This window comes from Gorilla gorilla, chromosome 7, assembly GCF_029281585.2.
Source record: "Gorilla gorilla gorilla isolate KB3781 chromosome 7, NHGRI_mGorGor1-v2.1_pri, whole genome shotgun sequence".
NCBI lineage: Eukaryota > Metazoa > Chordata > Mammalia > Primates > Hominidae > Gorilla > Gorilla gorilla.
Genome location: NC_073231.2, coordinates 81853650 through 81874557, shown reverse-complemented (window position 1 = coordinate 81874557; position 20908 = coordinate 81853650). Strand labels below are relative to the sequence as shown.

The 20908-nt window shown below is 34.1% G+C and overlaps 1 protein-coding gene across 3 annotated transcripts in view; it reads left to right on the top strand.

Annotated features, from left to right (window-relative positions):
• Window positions 1-20908, top strand: part of ADAM18 (ADAM metallopeptidase domain 18) — a 158146-nt gene that overhangs the window by 55557 nt on the left and 81681 nt on the right. For all 3 annotated transcript variants that reach the window (XM_019032000.3, XM_055348950.2, XM_063709321.1), the window contains 2 exons: window positions 5223-5359; window positions 8222-8405. In XM_019032000.3, the coding sequence (XP_018887545.3) occupies window positions 5223-5359; window positions 8222-8405 (321 nt within the window). The remainder of the gene's footprint in view (window positions 1-5222; window positions 5360-8221; window positions 8406-20908) is intronic.

Below are 20908 nucleotides of genomic sequence, written 5' to 3'. Positions count from 1 at the left end.
TTCCATCACATAGATATTAAGGCCAGCATCCTTTAGCTGTTCTTCCTGATCCTCTCCCACCTCCCACTCCTCCAACCTCCAACAGGCTCCAGTGTGTGTTGTTCCCCCATGTGTCCATGTGTTCTCATCATTCAGCTCCCACTTATAAGTGAGAATATGTGGTATTTGACTTTTTGGTCCTGCATTAGTTTGCTGAGGATAATGGCTTCCAGCTCCATCGATGTCCCTGCAAAGGACATAATCTCATTCCTTTTATGGCTGCATAGTATTGCATGATGTATATGTACCACATTTTCTTTATCCAGTCTATCTTGATGGCCATTTAGGTTGATTCAGTGTCTTTGCTATTGTGACTAGTGCTGCAATAAATAAATGTGTGCATGTGTCTTTATTACAGAATGATTTATATTCCTTTGGGTATATAGTTAGTAATGGGATTCATGAGTCAAATGGTATTTCTGCCTCTAAGTCTTTGAGGAATTGCCACACTGTCTTCCACAATGGTTGAACTAATTTACACCCCCATGAACAGTGTAAAAGCATTCCTTTTTCTTTATAACCTCGCCAGCATCTGTTGTTTATTGACTTTTTAATAATAGCAATTCTGACTGATGTAAGGTGCTATCTCATTGTGGTTTCGATTTACATTTCTCTAATGGCCAGTGATGTTGAGCTTTTTTTCATGTTTTTGGCCACATATTTTTTTTTTTATGAGAAGTCTCTGTTCTTGTCCTTTGTCCACTTTGTAACGGTTTTTTTTTTTTCTTGTAAATTTGTTTATGTTCCATGTAGATGCTGGATAGTAGACCTTTGTCAGATGGGTAGATTGCAAAAATTTTCTCCCATTCTGTAGGTTGTCTGTTTACTCTATTGATCATTTCTTTTGCTGTGCAAAAGTTCTTTAGTTTAATTAGTCAATTTTTGGTTTTGTTGCAATTGCTTTTGGCATCTTTTTCATGAAATCATTGCCCATATCTATGTCCCGAATGGTACTGCATAGCTTGTCTTCCAGGGTTTTTCAGTTTGGGGTTTTACATTTAAGTCTTTAATCCATCTTAAGTTTTGTATATGGTGTAAGGAAGGGGTCCAGTTTCATTCTTCTGCTTATGGCTAGCCAGTTCTCCCAGCACCATTTATTAAATAGGCAATCCTTTCCCCATTGCTTGTTTTTGTTCGATCAGACAGTTGTATGTGTGTGGTCCTATTTCTGGGTTCTCTATTTTGTTCTATTGGTCTGTGCATCTGTTCTTGTACCAATACCATGCTGTTTTGGTTACTGTAGCTTTGTTATATAGTTTGTTGTACAGATTAATTCAACATCCAGGTATTAAGCCTAGTACCCACTAGTTATTCTTTCTGGTCCTCTCCTTCCTCCTACCCTCCATCCTCTGATAGGCTTCAGTGTGTGTTGTTCCATGTGTCTAGGTGTCCATGTGTTCTAGGTGTCCATATGTTCTCATCATTCTAGGTGTCCATGTGTTCTCATCATTTAGCTCCCACTTATAAGTGAGAACATGTGGTATTTGGTTTTCTGTTCCTGTGTTAGTTTGCTAAGGATAGTGACCTCCAGCTCCATCCATGTCCCTGCAAAGGACATAATCTCATTCTTTTTTATGGCCGCATAGTATTTAGAATGATTTATATTCCTTTGGGTATATACCCAGTAATGAAATTTCTGGGTCTAATAGTATTTCTGCCTTTACGTTTTTGAGGAAACACCACCCTGTTTTCCACAATGGCTGAACTAATTTACACTCCCACCTGCAGTGTATAAGTGTTCCTCTTTCTCCACAACCTCTCCAGCATCTGTTATTTTTTGACTTTTTAGTAATAGCCACTCTTACTAGTGTGAGATGGTATCTCACTGTGATTTTGATATGCATTTCTCTAATGATCAGTGATGTTGAGCTTTCTCTCATATGATTGTTGGCCACATGTATTTCTTCTTTTGAAAAATGCCTGTTCATGTCCTTTGCCCAATTTTTATGGAGTTGTTAGTTTTTGTCTTCTAGTAAATTTCCTTAAGTTCCCTACAGATGCTAGATATTAAACCTTTGTCAGATGCATAGTTGGCAAAAATTTTCTCCCATTCTGTAGATTGTTTACTCTATTGAGAGTTTCTTATGCTGTGCAGAAGCTCTTTAGTTTAATTAGATCCCATTTGTCAATTTTTGGTTTTGTTGCAATTGCTGTGGCATCTTCATAATGAAATCTCTGCCCCTGCCTATGTCCTGAATGGTACTGCCTAGCTTGTCTTCCAGGGATTTTATAGTTTTGAGTTTTACATTTAAGTCTTTAATCCATCTTGAGTTAATTTTTGTGTATGGTATAAGGAAGGGGCCCTGTTTCATTCTTCTGCTTACGGCTAGTTATCTCAGCATCATTTATTAGATAGAGAATTCTTTCCCCTTTGCTTGTTTTTGTTAGGTTTGTTGAAGGTCAGATAATTGTAGGCCTGTGGTATTATTTCTGGGATCTCTATTCTGTTCCATTAGTCTAGGTGTCTGTTTTTCTATCAGTAACATGCTGTTTTGGTTACTGTAGCCCTATAGTATAGTTTGAAGTCAGGTAGCAACCATGATGTCTCCAGCTTTGTTTTTTTGTTGTTTTCGTTTTTTGTTTGTTTTTTGCTTACAATTGCCTTTCTAGTCAGTCTCTTTTGTGGTTCCATATGAATTTTAAGATACTTTTCTCTGTTCTGTGAAGAATGTAAATAGTAGTTTAATAGCAATAGTACTGAATCTATAGACTGCTTTGGGCAGCATGACCATTTTAACAATATTGATTCTTTCTGTCCATGAGCATGGGATGTTTTTCCACTTGTTTTTATCATCTCTGATTTCTTTGAACAGTGGTTTGTGATGCTCCCTGTAGAGATCTTTCACCTCCCTAGTTAGCTGCATCCTAGGTATTTTCTTCTTTTTGTGACAATTGTGAATGTGAGTCCCTTTATGACTTGGCTCTTGGCTTGATTATTGTTGGTGTATAGGAATACTAGTGATTTTTGCATATGATTTTGTATTCTAAGACTTTGCTGAAATTGTTTATCAGTTTAAGACGTATTTGGGATGAGATTGTGGGGTTTCTAGAGATAGTATCATGTTATCTGCAAACACAGATAGTTTGACTTCTTCTTTGGATGCCTTCTTTCTCTTGCCTGATTGCCTTGCTAGAACTTTTAATAGTATGTTGAATAGGAGTGGTGAGAGAGGGCATCCTTATCTAGTGCCACTTTTAAGGAGATTTTCCTCCTGTTTACTCTTTTGCACTGTTCTGATGACAACTTTGCTGTAATTCTTACCTTTTCCTCACTATGTAATGTATCTTCCCCATTCCTGGGCACTTTTAAGATATATTACTTTGGGTTATGATATATTAGGGGGTCTGTATTAGATTTCCACGGCTGCCATAACAAAATACTGCAAACTGAGCACTTGATCAACAGAAATGTATTGCTTCACAGTTCTGGATAAAGTAGAGTTCTGAAATCAAAATGAACAGAGTGGTTCCTCTTGAGGGCTGAGAAAGACAATCTTTTCTCTGCCTTTGCCCTAGCTTCTGGTGGTTTGCTGGCAATCTTTGGCATTTCTTGGCTTATGGATGCATTACCCCAATATTTGCCTTTCTGTTCACATGAAGTTCTTTCTGTGTCTCTGTCACTTTATCTAAATACCTTCTTTTTATAAGAGTGCCATTTATGCTGGAAGTGCAAGACCATATTTCCCTCTCTGATCTAGTATCAAAAGTCTAGCTTTTGGTTTTTGTATCTTGCCCCAAAACATGATGGTCAGCCTAGATATCATTCCTCATATTCTGCTCTGGCTTTAACTCCTTTCAAATTCTGACATTGTAACTTTTAAGCATATTTATTACAGGATAATAGGAAAGGATACTTATTAGTTTATTTTTTCATATTGCCAATTCTGTGTTTTCAGTCATATACATACAAACATGTACACAATCTTTTTTCTTTTAGCTATGCATTACACAGATTTTCTAGTTATACATTTAAATTGATACAGAAAAATTAGACATGTTCTCAGATTTTTGTTTGTAATGATTAAAGAGCTAAGAAATATATCATTATTTATTTATCAAAGATAAATAATATGAAAAACACTTCGAGTCCACACTGTTTGCAAGCATTTTTTAATATCTTCGCACTTCAAATTTATTTTTTGTTTTGTTTTGGTCTTTGAGACAGGGTCTCACTCTGTAGCCCAGGCTGGAGTACAGTGGTGCAATCAGCTCACTGCAACCCCAAACTCCTGGGCTCAAGTCATTCTCCTGCCTTCTCCCAAATAGCTGGGACTGCAAGTGTGCATCACCTTGCTGGCTATTTTTAATTTTTTTTTGTAGAGACGGAGTCTATGTTGCCCAGGCTGGTCTTGAATTCCTGGCCTCAAGCAGTCCTCCTGCCTTGGCTTCTCAAAACGCTGGGATTAGAGGCCTAAGCCACTGCACCTGGCCCAAATTTCTTTACTGTGATTGTGTCTGACTCTGGCTTCTGTCCTGTCATTTCTTCACTTTAGTCATTATACACAACTTTTCGGTAGGTCCACATTCCAGCCCCCTATACATATACATAATGTTGGGTCATTTCCCATACTTTATATCTCAGCCTAAATATAAATTTCACAAAGCAGATGTTCTAACTACCTTACTTAACTACCTTATTTTATACCCCTCCATAAAATTTTCTATTGAAGTACTTTATTTTCTTAAAAGCATGTGTAACAATCTATTTTTACATAGAAAGTTTATTGCAGATTACTGTTGTCTTTCTCTCTTTCTATAATATAAGCTATAGATGTGAACAAAGTCCTTTTCTTTCATACATACCACTATATTCCTACCATCTATCATAATGCCTGACACATGAGTACACTGAATTGATATCTATTCATTGGATGAACTGATTTAATGAGAAAGTGAAATAAACATGTTGTATTGTATCAGAAATACCACCTGTTCAAAGCTATAGAATTTTGGCGTGCAAAATTTAAAACCAGAGACTATCATAGTTTGATTACTTGTTTCATGCTTCTTAATCAATAAATTATGGCAGATAAATAAATGGCATACCAAAATAATTGTTGTGAAGTATGCTTAACATAAGAAGTATTAAAATAGAAAATATGATAGGAGTAAAAATATTTCAAGTTATTACTTGCTTTTGTTTTCACATATAATAGTTTTCTCTTTCATGTCTTTTATTTTAGTATCCAGATGCAATAGGTTTGGAGGGATTTTCAGTTATTATAGCTCAACTGCTTGGCCTTAATGTAGGATTAACATATGATGACATCACTCAGTGTTTCTGTCTGAGAGCTACATGCATCATGAGTCATGAAGCAGTGTAAGATGTCTTCTTAATTAATTTCACTTATATTTTTATAAGGTTGTTTCCAAAATGTGATAATGTTTTTAAACTTTTATATTCGACACCACATCAATGGCTAGAAAGTTATATCATGCTTGTAAAGTTATCACACAAAAATTCTGTATACTTAGGGATATATACTATAGATTGATCTATATCTATGTCTGTGCACACACATACACATCACTGACATCACATTCATATTCTTTCTTGTCATGCCCAACTTTTAAGCAGAGGTTTCAAAACTTAGTTGCTTTGTACCCATCTTAAACAAAAATCTTATTTTGTAAACAATATTTTTAATTTTCAGTTGTTGGAAATTATATACTCCAGGTAGAAGATAACTTCTGAGTCCATATCTATTTATATACTAATTTTGTGTGAAGAGATTTTAGTGCTCAGTATTTGTAGCTTTTTGCATGAGAGTGTCTTGCAAAAGTATGGTAATACTTATTCCTATTAAAACAAAGTATTTTAAAATAATAGAGACAATCTGATTAAATAACATTATTCTGTGTAATATTCCTCTTACTTTTTCATATTTGTTCCACAATAAATGGCTGTTAAGCTAAGGCATTTCTTTTTGCTCTTAAACTTTCAACTCTGAAACTTTAGAAACTATACATTTCTTCCCTTGGAGGCTTAAAGGACTACCCAGAACCTCTGTCATCTCAGATTTTGCTGTTTAAGTATTGCTGTCTGAGACGATTGTCTAACATAGTGCTATAGTGCTGTCTAATACATGATTGTCTACCTTGGTGCTGCCCAATAGAAATAAAATATGAGTCACATATGTAATTTTAAATTTTCTAGAAGCAATTAAACATAATGAAAATTAAACATAATTTCATGTTTTAATTAAACATAATTAAAAACAATTAAAACAAAATAATCAGGTGAAATTAATTGTGGTAATATATTTTAATGATATATTTTATGTAACCCAATAGATCCAAAATATTATCACTTTAACAAGTAACCAAAATAAAAATTGTTAATTGGTTATGTTCTATTCTAGTGTGTATGTGTATTTGTGTTGGGTATGGATTGTGAGAGAAAGAACAGAGTCCAGGGTCACACCAATGCTATCAGCCTTAGCAACTGAAAGAATGGAGTATTCAGCAACTGAGAACAGACATGGTTGTCATAAGTAGTTCAATATCACATACAGTATATTTGAAATGTGTGTTGTGCATCTATTAGACATTTCTCCTAGATATACTAGTGGAAATATACATGTGAACATGTAAATAAAGATCTCCCTGGGACTTTTATTTTAGTGTGAAATTTAGGTAATATGAGATGAAATTTTGAAAATAAAAATTAATGAAGCTTATTTTTACATAATGCAAAAGTGCTGTATAGAAAAATATTGAAAGTAGGAGAATGAAGAGGGGGCACAATTTAAGATAGTGTTGTCAAGAAGGATCTCCCTGGAGGGTAACATTTCAGCAGACATCTGACTGAAATGTGAAGGGGTGGCCTGCCCCTCCACACCTGTGGGATAATCTCGTCAGGTGGGACGAGAGACTGAGAAAAGAAATAAGACACAGAGACAAAGTATAGAGAAAAACAGTGGGCCCAGGAGACCGGCACTCAGCATACCAAGGACCTGCACCAGCACCGGTCTCTCAATTCCCTCTGTTTTTATTGATTATTATTTTCATTATCTCAGCAAGAGGAATGTGGTAGGAGAGCAGGGTGATAATAAGGAGAAAGTCAGCAAAAAAAAAAAAAAAAAAAAAATCTGAGCAGAAGAATCTATGTCATAATTAAGTTCAAGGGGAGGTACTATGCCTGGATATGCACGTAGGCCAGATTTATGTTTCTCTCCTCCCAAACATCTCAGTGAAGTAAAGAATAACAAGGCAGCATAGCTGCCAACATGTCTCGCCTCCCGCCATAGGGCGGTTTTTCTCCTATCTCAGAATTGAACAAATGTACAATCGGGTTTTATACCGAGACATTCAGTTCCCAAGGGCAGGCAGGAGACAGTGGCCTTCCTGTATCTCAACTGCAAGAGGCTCTTTTACTAATCCACTTCAGCACAGACCATTTACGGGTGTCAGGCTGGAGGACGGTCAGGTCTTTGTCATCCCACGAGGCCATATTTCAGACTGTCACATGGGGAGAAACCTTGGACAATACCCGGCTTTCCAGGGCAGAGGTCCCTGTGGCTTTCTGGAGTGCATTGTGCCCCTGGTTTATTGAGTCTAGAGAATGGCGATGACTTTTACCAAGCATACTGCTTGTAAACATTTTGTTAACAAGGCACATCCTGCACAGCCCTAGATTCCTTAAACCTTGATTCCATACAGCACATGTTTTTGTGAGCTCAAGGTTGGGGCAAAGTGGCTGGGGCAAAGTTACAAATTAACAACATCTCAGCAAAGCAATTGTTTAAAGTACAGGTCAAAATGGAATTTCTTATGTCTTCTCTTTCTGCATAGACAGAGTAACAGTCTGATCTCTCTTTCTTTTCCCTACAAAAAGAAGGAAGAAAGCTTGAACTATATAACAGAAGAGCACACTATGTAGAGGGAACAATAGATAGATGGTTAGATATAGAGATATGTAAATGCATACATATAGATACATAGATTTAACCACCATACCTTATTGCATTACTTTGATGAGAAAATAGGTTTTTAATGCAGTTTTTTAAGAGAATGTTAAAGATAAGCAATATTAAAATTTAATTATCCTTGGTTGAATCTCTGCTAAAGTATAAATTTTGGGGTGGCCATCTTGTGATTTACATGATTATGTATGGAGTGTTGTTTAGATGTGGTTTTATTAGCAAGGCTTATTTGCCTGAGGAATATTATTTTATTTTAGGAGTGCCAGTGGTAGAAAGATTTTTAGCAACTGCAGCATGCACGACTATAGATATTTTGTTTCAAAATCTGAGACTAAATGCCTTCAGAAGCTTTCAAATTTGCAACCATTACATCAAAATCAACCGGTGTGTGGTAATGGGATTTTGGAATCCAATGAAGAATGTGACTGCGGTAATAAAAATGTGAGTAACAAAGATTGAAACTGGAGCACAATTTTTATGTTTCTGATAAAACATAAGACATGTTTGTCATGGTATATATAAATGATATATGCAACAATGCCATTAATTTATAACTGAAATATGAGAAACAGGATGAGTTAATATGTATAAATCACATTCCCACAAGTCTTAAATGGAGAAGGCAAGTCTGTCATTAACACTAGGTTTGCATAACTGTTGCCAATCATGCCAGAAGATTGATTTTGAATATATTGGCTAGATGAAGTCCTTTTTATTATCCACATCTCAGTTCCTAACTCATTTGGCTTCATTCTCTACAAACTTTTAGTAAATCTGATCCAAATTTTTCCCTATCTCTTGTTCTTGCAAGAATTGCTAAACATTATAATGAGGTTTTTAAATCCTTCTCAGACATTCCTGCATTTACAAATTTTTGAATGACCAAAATTTGTTTTATTTATTCATTTTAAAATATATGTATATACCAGATTATAATTTCATCAATCAAATGTTCAATGAACATTATTTTCAACAGGTGAGATGACATACTTAATCTATTTTAAATATCATTATCTTATAATATTTAACAATTTGTCTCTATTTCAATAAAGTTTCTTCATGATTTATCCCCCAACAGTTACATGAATTCCTCCTCCCTACATAAACAGCTGTCACCACATTTTAACATACCATTAAATTCTCTCAATTCTCTTAAGTCATCCTATATTTCACAAGGTAAAACCTATATGTATGAGGCTGTGTGTATCTCTATATGTGTATATACACACACATATATCACACTTAAATGTATGTAGTACATATATAGTACACACACACATACATGTATATATATATACAAGTTTCCAATTATCTCATATTTTCCCATGCTGTCTTAGTTTTCTGATAAGCTGTACTGTGCTCATCTTGCAGTCTCCTACCCCTAAATATGGTATCTTTTACTGCCAATAAATACTAGCTATTTTTTATGAATCATAAAATAAAGCAACACAATCTGGGGCTAGGTTTTCATATTTTGGGTTTCTACAACTATAGAATGTAGGCAGGTTGACACTAAGAGCAGATATAGCCAGTGTCCCATCAGTATTCCCTTTATATTTGCTGTTCCGGCAGTATTTTTGTTTCAAATATCAGAGACATTCTGCTGGAGTGTGCTTCCTGTTACCTCAGTGGTATGTGCATCCATTAGCAGGGTGGGCTCAATGTGCTTGGAAACTAATGACCAGCCATCAGATAATTATGATGGTGAATCCCAGATTCCTTTCTCCTTGTGAGGAAATTCTCGGAGGCATTTTCTATATCATAGTTCTTTAACTGTGGCCAGTTGGTTAAATCCAGCTGCCGCCTGCCTCTTCTTGTAAATGAAGTTTTATTGAAATACAGCCTTGCCCATGTGTTTGAATGTTGTCCATGCTGCTTTTGTGCTATAATAGCAGAGGTAAATAGTTGCAACAGATACTATATGACAAGCAAGTCTGGAAATAATATTTGTTTTTTTACAGAAAACGTTTGTTAATCAAAAGGGAATTTATTGAGTAATTTGAACTATATGAAAGTTAAATGAAATGAAAACCAAGACATTTCAGAAAGATTCTATACAGAATCTGTGATAACACTCCTGACATCAGAGGCCCTGAAACACCATTACAGTTATCACAGATTCTATATTCAGTCACTTTGAAAACCAATGTTAGGCTTTTTGTAAAATAAATAAAGTTATAAGTTTCTACTAATAGCAGTGAAGAAAAAATTTCTAATGCAATACTAAGAAATAAAAGGTATCAAATTCAGAAAAGAAGTTAAATTGTCTCTGCAGATGACTTGATCATATATATAGAAAACCCTAGTGTCCAACAAAAATTTACAACTAATAAATAAATTCAGTAAAGTTGCAGGATACAAAATCAATATACAAAAATCAGTAGCTCTTCCTACACTAACAACAAACTGTATGAAAAAGAAATCAAGAACACAGTCTCATTTACAATATCTACAAAAAATAAATACTTGGGAATAAATTTAACCAAGGTGATGAAAGATCTGTATACTGAAAACTATAAAGCATTGTTGCAGGAATGAAAGGAAACAAATTAATGGAAAGATAAACCATGTTCAAGAACTGGAAAAGTTAATATTGTTAAAATGTCTATAGTGGCTAAAGTGATCTACATATTCAATGTGATCTCTATCAAAATCCCAATAACATTTTGCATGAAAATAGAGAAACAATTTTCACTTTTGAAGGGGTGGCCTCCCCCTCCACACCTGTGGGCGTTTCTTGTCAGGTGGAATGAGAGACTTGAGAAAAGAAAGAGACACAGAGACAAAGTATAGAGAAAGAAAAGTGGACCCAGGGGACTGGTGCTCAGCATACAGTGGACCCCCGCTGGCACCAGTCTCTGAGTTACCTCAGTATTTATTGATCATTATCGGGCGTTTCTCGGAGAGGGGGATGTGGCAGGACAATAGGGTAAGAGTGGAGAGAGGGTCAGCAGGAAAACGTGAACAAATGTCTCTGCATCATAAACAAGGTAAAGAAAAAAGTGCTGTGCTTTTGATGTGTATATACATAAACATCTCAATGCCTTAAAGAGCAGTATTGCCACCAGTATGTCTCACCTCCAGCCCTAAGGCAGTTTTCTCCTATCTCAGTAGATGGAATATACAATCGAGTTTTACACCAAGACATTCCATTGCCCAGGGATAGCAGGAGACAGATGCCTTTCTCTTATCTCAACTGCAAGAGGCATGCCTTCCTCTTATACTAATCCTCCTTAGCACATACCCTTTACGGGTGTTGGGCTGGGGGACGTTCAGGTCTTTCCCTTCCCACGAGGCCATATTTCAGACTATTACATGGAGAGAAACCTTGGACAATACCTGGCTTTCCTAGGCAGAGGTCCCTGGGGCCTTCCGCAGTGTATTGTGTCTCTGGGTACTTGAGATTAGGGAGTGGTGATGACTCTTAACAAGCATGCTGCCTTCAAGCATTTGTTTAACAAAGCACATCCTGCACAGCCCTTAATCCATTTAAGCTTGAGTTGACACAGCACATGTTTCAGGGAGCACACGGTTGGGGGTAGGGTTACAGATTAACAGCATCTCAAGGCAGAAGAATTTTTCTTAGTACAGAACAAAATGGAGTCTCTTATGTCTACTTCTTTCTACATAGACACAGTAACAGTCTGGTCTTTCTTTTCCCCACAAAATTTATAAGAAACCACATAAGACCTTAAAACCCAAGCAATTCTGAGTGAAAAGAGCAAAGTTGGAGGCATCACAATACCTGACTTCAAAATATACTACAAAGCTATAGTAATCAAAACAGCATGATGACATAAAAACACATAGACCAATGAAACAAAGAGCCCAAAAATAAATTGACACATTTATAGTCAATTGATTTGTGACAATAAAAGATGTTTACTAACTGGATATTCACGTGTAGAAGAACAAAATTAGACCCTTGTCTCACAAAATATAAAAAACCAATGCAAAATAGACTAAAGACTTAAAACTAAGATCTGAAACTATAAAATTATTAGAAGAAAATATAGGAAAAAGCTCCACAACATTGGATCTGGCAATGATTCATAAATATGACACCAAAAACACAGACAGCAAAAGCAAAAATATAGAAATGGAATTATATCTAACTAAAAAGCTTCTACGCAGCAAAGGAAACAGTCAACAAAGTAAAGGGAGAACTTAAGGAATTGGAGGAAATATTTGCAAACTATACATCTGATAAAAGGTTAATATAAAAATATATAAAGAACTCCAACCACTCAATAGCAGGAAAACAATCCAGTTAAAAATGGTCAAAGGACCTGAATTGACATTTTTCAAAATAAGACAAACAAATGGACAACAGGTATATGAAAATATGCTCAAAATCACTAATAATCACAGTAATTCAAATTAAAATCAGAAAGAGATATTATTTCACACCTGTCAGAATACGATCATCAAAACAGATGAATGGTAACAGATGTTGGTAAGGGTGTGGAGTAAAGGAAACCTTTGCACACTATGATGGAAATATAAATTAGTACAGCCATTACAAAAACAGTATGGAGGTTCATCAAAAACTTAGAACTTCATATAATCCAGTGATCCCATTACTGGATATATATTCAAAGGAAATAATAGCAGTATGTTGAAGAGATGTCTGCACTTTCATTTTAATTTCAGCCTTGTGTACAATAGCCAAGGAATCAACCTAAGTGTCTATCAATAAATGAATGGATTAAAAATCTGGTAGAGATACACAATGGACTACTACTCAGACTTTTTTAAAAGAAAAAATTCCTGTAGTTGGTGACAACATGGATGAACCTGGAGGACATGTTGAGTGAAATAAGTCAGGCATAGAAAGACAAATACATCATCTTCTCACTTATTGTGGAATCTAAAAATGTGAAAGTCATACCAGCAAGGAGTAAAATGGTGCTACCAGGGGCTGGGAGTGGGAAACTGGGGTGATGGTGGTCAAAGGATACAGAATTTAAATGAGATAGGAGACATAAGTTCATGGTGACTATGGTTAATAAAGATGGATTGTATACTTGAAAATTGCTAAGAAAGTAGATTTTAAGTGTTTTCACCACAAAATAATCAGAAGTTTGTGTGTCAATGCATGTGTTAATTAGCTTGATTTAGCCATTTTAGAATGTATACATGTATCAAAACATCATGTTGTACATCATTAATACATAACATTTTTATTTGTCGATTTTTAAAAAATGTATTTTTTTTAAAAACAACAATGGTCATTAAAGTTGAAATATCACTAAAGATCTATATAGGTATTAAAAAATGGTAAGATGATATCATGCACATTATATAAGTAAACAACAATCAGATAAAATTGACAAATTATCCTAAAATTGTATTTATAAACACCAACATGAGTCGATATTAAAAAAGTGAATAAATAGCCTTAAAAGAAATCACATCTATAATTTCACAACCTCTCATCAGAGAGAAGTTCATGCCACATGACTCTACAAGTAATTATTTAAAAGTTAAGGAATTCTACTGATTTTAGACTTAGGAAAAAACCTAATATGCCCTAACTTCTTTGAGGATAAAATAATCTTGATGCAAAAATCTGATGAGGATATTTCAAGAATAGTTTTTATGTGTTTTTAATTGATATATCATAGTTGTACATATTTTGGGGGTACATGTTATATTTTGATACATGTATACAATGTGAAATGTTCAAATCAGGGTACCTGGGGTATCTTTTCTTTGTGTTGGGAACGTTACAATTCTTCTCTTCTAGCTATTTTAAAATATGCAATAAATAATTTTAAACTATAATTTACTTGTGCTGTTGAACACTAGAACTTATGTTTTCTATTTAATTGTATTTCTGTACCCATTAACCAACTTCTATTCATCCCACTTTCCTTCCCAGCCTCTGGTAACAACCGTTCTACTCTCTGCCTTCATGAGATCCACTTTATATGCTTCCACACATGATTGAGAACATGCGATATTTGCCTTCTTGTGTCTGACTTATTTCACTTAAGATAATGTCCTCCAGTTACATCCATGTTGCTGCCACTGACAGGATTTCATTCTTTTTTTTTCTTTTTTTTTTTGGAGACAGAGTCTCGCTGAGTCACCCAGGCTGGAGTGCAGTGGCGCGATCTCAGCTCACTGCAAGCTCCGCCTTCCAGGTTCACGCGATTCTCCTGCCTCAGCCTCCCGAGTAGCTGGATCTCCTGACCTTGTGATCCACCCGCCTTGGCCTCCCAAAGTGCTGGGATTACAGGCGTGAGCCACCGCACCTGGCCGATTTCATTCTTTTTATGGCTGAATAATATTCTATTGTGTATATAAACCACGTTTTCTTTTTCCATTCATTTGTTGATGGGCTCAGGTTGATTCCACACCTTGGCTATTGTAAATAGTGCTTGCTGCAATAGACATGAGAGTGCAGGTATCTTTTCAGTATACTAATTTCCTCTCTTTTGGATGTATATCCAGCAGTGGGATTGCTGGATCATGTGGTAGTTCTATTTTTTGTTTGTTGAGGAAGCTTCATACTACTTTCCATAATAACTATAATACTTTAGATTTCCATTAACAGTGTGCAAGCGTTTCCCTTTCTCAGCATTCACATTAGCATTTGTTATTTTCTGTCATTTTGATAATAGCCATTCTAACTAGGATGAGATGATATCTCATTGTGGGTTTGATTTGTATGTCCCTGATGATAACTGATGAACGTTTTCTTCATATATCTGTTGTCATTTGAATGTCTTATTTTGAGAAGTGCAGGGGGTTTTTGTCCATTTTTAAATTGGATTATTTGGTTTTTGCTATTCGGTTGTTTGAGTTCCTTATATGCTTTTATATTAAGCTATTATCAAATGTGTAATTGGCAAATATTTTCTCCCATTCTTTAGGTTGTCTCTTCACTCTGTTAATTGTTTCATTTGCTGTACAGAAGCTTTTTAGCTTGATGTAATCCCATCCATTTTTACTTTTGTTCCCTCTGCTTTTAGTCTTGCTTAAAAAAAAACAGCCCAATTTCCCGTAGTGTTTCCACAATGTGTTCTTCTGGTAGTTTCATATTTTCAGGTATTACATTTAAGTCTTTAATTCACTTTTAGTTAATTTTTGTAAATGGTGAAAGATGGAGATCTAGTTTCATTCTCTTGCATATAGATATTTCATTTTCCCAGTACCATTTATTAAAGAGACTGTTCTTTTCCCAGTGTATGTTGTTGGATATATCCATATTTCTCATGAACACAAAATCTTCACTAAATGATTAACAAATTGAAAATAATGATACAACATATACATAAACAGTAACATTATGTTCTATTGTTGGGGATATTGTGGTTTATTTACAGAATATAAAAAAAGTGATCATCTCAATGGATAGATAATAAATTTTGAGAAAAAAGGAAAAGAGGGAAACTCACTATATTTAAGAAAGGGTATCTGTAAAATCTACAGTTACCATCATGCATAACAGTTGTTCTCACTGAGGTCAGAAATGAGGCAGTGATATCTGTTGTCATCTTTCACACTTATTATTGAATGTGATAAACTAGCCACCAAAGCAACAAAAAGAAAATGCATAATAGTTGGAAGAGAGGAAATTTAGCTTTCATTATTTATAATCATATCATTGTATGCATGAAAACCCAAAATAATCTAGAAATAAATTATTTGCACGTATAAATGAATTTATCGAGGTCACTTGTTACATAGTCAATTCATAAAAATCAAATATTTCTTTATAAATGATTAGAAGAAAAAAATTTAGAACAACAGCATCTACAATAATACCCAGGAACATGAAATACTTAGGAATATATATAATAAAACATGTATAAGACTACTAAATATAAAACTGCAAATCATTAGGAGAAAAATTATGGGACTACTTAATCAATGCAAGGATATGTCATGTTTTAAAATTAGAGGAATTAATATTGCTAAGATGTAATTTTTTGTCCAAATTCATCATCCCCAAGTGCAATTCCAATTCATATGCTAGCAGGAATTGTGTTTGCATATGTGTTGGTATATGTAAATAGACAAGCTGATTTTAAAGTTTAAATGGAAACATGAGAGGCACAAAGCTAGCCAAGGTGATCTTGAAAAAAAAAACAAATTTGGTCCACTGAAATTTTCATAAATCTATTTTCATTATAAAATTATAGTTATTAAGGCAGTATGGTATATGTGCCTGGACAGACACAGACAAATGAAACAGAATGGAATCTAGAATAGACCTACATAAATATCATTACTGTTTTGTGACAAAAAGGACAGAGGAATGCAGTGTAGAAAGGATGCCTTTACAAAAAATGATGCTGGGACAGTTCAATATACATAAGAAATAGTCTTTACCTATTTGGTTTATATATAGAACCTAATTTCAGATATATTGTTGATAAATGTGTAAAGGTAAAAAAACACAAAACAAAGTGTAAAACATAAGCGAATATGTAGTCTAATAATTTTCTCTAAATGTCAATATTACCTAATATTTACAAATTAGATTTTGATAAAATAAAATATCAGATAAGAGATTTAAAGGGTAGATTATACAATAGGAGATTGTTTTCTCCACATAAATGTGACAGGAGATATGTACTCAGATAAAGAATACATATAAATCAATAAGAAAATGACAGACTTTCAGAAAAAAGAATTGACCTAATTCTTAAACAGAAACTTTCAAAGTGGATATACTAATCGCTAATAAATTTGTGAATCGATGCTCAGCATCCCAAAATGCAGATCGAAAGCATAATTTGAAAACAACAAAACACCATCAGAATGGTGAAAAAGAAAAAAATTGGTGAGGATAAGTAGCTATTAGTCACTACTGTTGGTAGTGAAAATTGGCACAAGTGAAAAGTGCTATTTTATTGTAAAGTTGAACACATACATAAATGTGATCCAGAATTTCAGTCTCAGGTATATATAAAACATAAAACATTCATATCATAATAGCAAAGAAAAGAAAGCAGAGAAATAGCCCAAATATTCTTCTTCAGCAAAATGAAAAACAAATTGTGCTATAATGATAAAATAAAGTATGCTGCACAAAACAAAGTGGTTGAATTCAATAAACATTATTTTGAGCAAGATAACCAAGGCCCAGAAAACTTATAGTAAGTTAAAAAAATAAAACTATTATAGACTGTTAAAAGTCAAGATCACATTTCCTTTTATTGGTTAGTAGTCACTAAAAAGGTCTTTGTTTGTTTGTTTGTTTTTGTTTTTTGAGACAGCCTTGCTTTTATCATCCAGGCTGGAGTGCAGTGGCTTGATGTCAGCTCACTCTAACCTGTGCCTCCCAGGTTCAAGAGATTCTCCTGCCTCAGCCTCCCGAGTAGCCGAGATTACAGGTGCCCACCACCATGCCTGGCTAGTTTTTTCTTTTATTTTTGGTACAGATGAGATTTTGCTATGTTGCCCAGGCTGGTTTTGAACTCCTGGCCTCAAGTGATCCACCCGCCTTGGCTTCCCAAAGTGCTGGGATTACAGACGTGAGCCACAGTGCCTGGCCTAGTTACTAAAAAGGGGTTTAAGGGAACATCTCAAGACTTGATGACACTATTCATGTTGTTTTGGGGAAATGTCAATCTCTTCTAGAAGTGTACTCAACATATAACTTTAGATATGTTCATTTTAAAGGTAAACAGTACATCTAAAAAGTAATATATTGGAAATTGTATTTTGAATGAAAAAGACATGAAAGAATAAAACCTTTATAGTCTTAAAAATGAGAAGAAAGGAAAAGCAAAACAAAAAACCTATGATACCTCATAAATATTAAAAATATAATGATGTCATAGTAAGAACATAACATGTCAGGAATAGACATAGCTGTTAAAAGGTTATATTTTCCTATTAAATGAGAATTATATTGTATTATAAAATATCCAGCTGTATGCTCTTTACATTTCCATATCTACAGTAATCAAAACACATAGGGGATTGTTTTGGGAATCTTTGAGCTGAGATTACCAATGGCACTCCTGCTGATGCAAATTAATAATTTGTTGCTTTTTATTAACTGAGTGAAATGAAACATTTATAAATCAAAGAAAAAGAACTCAAAAGAATCTATGGCAAATTCCTTAAATTGTTTTATTAATATAATTGTGGTAGGCAGAATATCGTCCTCTCAAAGTTGCCCCTATCTCATCCTTGAACCTGTGTGCATGCTATTTCACATGGCAAAAGGAACTTCGCAGGTGTGATTAAGTTAATGACCTTGTGATGGAGACAATATACCACATTATTCAGATGCATCCAATTGCTCAGATTTTTTAAAGCAGAAGAAGAAGGAGAAGAAAAGCTGATAGTGATGTGCTATGACAAGAATTTGACTTCCCTTTACTGGCTTTAAAGACAGAGGAAAAAAACATGAGCCAAGGAATTTGAGTGGCCTTCTATGAGCTGAAAAAGGCAGGAAAATAGATCCTACCAGAAAGCTTCCAGAAAAGAATGCAAGCCCACCAACACCTTGATTTTTAGCTCATTGGACTTCTACACTACAGAAGTTTAGATCGTATGTTTGTATGGTTTTAAACCACTAAGTTGGTGGTAACCTGTTAAAGGTTACAGCAGTAAGAGGAAACAAACACAATTATACTAAGTAATAAGTAGGTTGTTTACGCTGGTTTCTTAGTTTACCACTGCTGAGATTTCTTTCCCAGAAATCTAAGTAAAAATAACACTGCATTAGGGAGGGTTAAAAATGGAATAATGCTTCTGGAGAGTACCTTACATGCCCCTCTTCATTATAACCTGAATGTTGGAGGGCAGATGTGCTATTACAACTTTTCTTATTTGAGTTGTGGAGAGGAGTACTTCCTATATTCTCTAATCAACATTTTAAAATAATATATTTTTTGAAATTGAGAACAAGATGAATAATAAATGTAAAGAACACTTCACATTTCCAACTTGATCTCTTGCTAGAAAACATTTAAAATAGCTTTGGGGAATGAGAATGTCTAAGTCTTAATATAGAATGCCTTCAGGGAAATTTGAGACAATTATAATGCATAACTGATTTTTAAAATAACCCATGGAATTTTGAAAATTACATATATTCTTTTTTCATTATAAAGTTCCCTTGCTATTAGATTATGCTTTTTAGTGACTGTTGTTATACATTATCTGATAATTGATTAGTTGTTTGATAGCTAAAATAATTGATTGGATTTTTACATGGAAAATTACCTACGAAATCTTAATTTTCAAACATATTTTCTAAGGATCCCCTAGTATTGGAATGAATAATTAAAAAAAAACAAGCAAATACACAAAAAAGGAAGTATGTGTGTGATATATTATGAAAGAAAACCAAATTATAAACATTGAACAGTATATAAGCAATAGCAATTACTAAAAATATAAAAACTAAGAAGATGGGCAAGATAGTGAACTTAATACAATCAATGAGGTGTCTCTGAAATATGTAAAACAAAATACATGGAATATGCACATATCCATCCATAGAATATGCACCCTGAAATACATAAAACAAAATACATGGACCATGCATGTATCCATAGTTCATAAGGCTTTAATATACCTCTTTCAGGCTATCAAACAACTAATAAATTATCAGATAATTAACAACAGTCACTAAAAAGCATATCTAATAGCAAGGGAACTTTATAATCAAAAAAAGAATACATATAATTTTCAAAATTCCATGGGTTATTTTAAAAATGAGTCATGCATTAGATCATGCTGAAAATAATTATAGATACCAAAAAATCTGAAAATAAACGTGTATTCCCACAACATAATAAAGCTGGATATTAACCTAAAACACATTGTCCCTGACAATCCATCTGCAAAGAAAAAGAAATGCTTTATTTTTAAAGACATTTAAACTGCGGGGAGAGGTGAAGTCTTGAGTTTTTGTATGTGACTGAAGTTTTTATCAGTATACAATAATTTATTTTAACTATAAGATATTTTATGTAAGCCTTATGATAACCACAACGCAAAAAACTATGGCAGGTGCACAAATGAGAAAGGAAGTAAAACTTAACACAAAAGAAAATCACCAACTCACAAGGATAAACAACAAGAGAAGAAGAAAAGAACAAAAGATCTACAAAACAACCAAATAACAACTAAAAAAATGGCAGTAGTCAATTCTTGCCTATAAATAGTTACTTTGACTATAAATGGATTAGATTATTGAATCAGAAGACACAGAGTGGCTGAATGGATTTTTTAAAAAGATTAAATTATATGCTACATCCAGGAGCCTAGCTTTAGCTTTAAGGACCCACATAGGCTGAAAGTAAAGGAATGCAAGACTATATTTCATGCACATAGTAACCGAAAAAGAACAGGGACAGCTATATTAATAACAGATAAAGTAGACTTCAAGTGGAAAACAGTCACAAGAAACAACAAAATACTTAATGAAAATGGTACAATTCATCAAGAATACATAACAATTATAAATGCACCCAATACTGAAGTACCTAAGTATATAAGGTAAATATTAACAGACATTAAGAGAGAAATAGATGGCAATACAATATAATAGGAGAGGATTTTAATACTCCACTTTCAACAATGGACATATCAATCAGACAGAAAATTGACAAGAAAGTACTGGAACAGCTATTTTAAAAGAATAATATGAACATTCCAGTCCTGTAATTAGGAAAATATAAAATAAGTGTTAAAAAGTAGTAATTCTAATCAATAATATCAAATGCAAACATTTATAATCTGTGAAATATTAATGCAATATTGTGCAGAAACAGAGTTAACTTACCAGCCCTGAAGTTGCCATCTTTAGAAAGACCTGCTTCTAAGGTTGGCCTTCAGTTCAGGTCTGAGAACTTGAAGTTTTAAATGTTCCATAGGTGATAATGTTGGTTTGCTTTCCCAGACTGTGATGTTGAACAATTTAATTTATGGTAGATACCTGCTTCCTTTTGGGATTCTAGAATTTT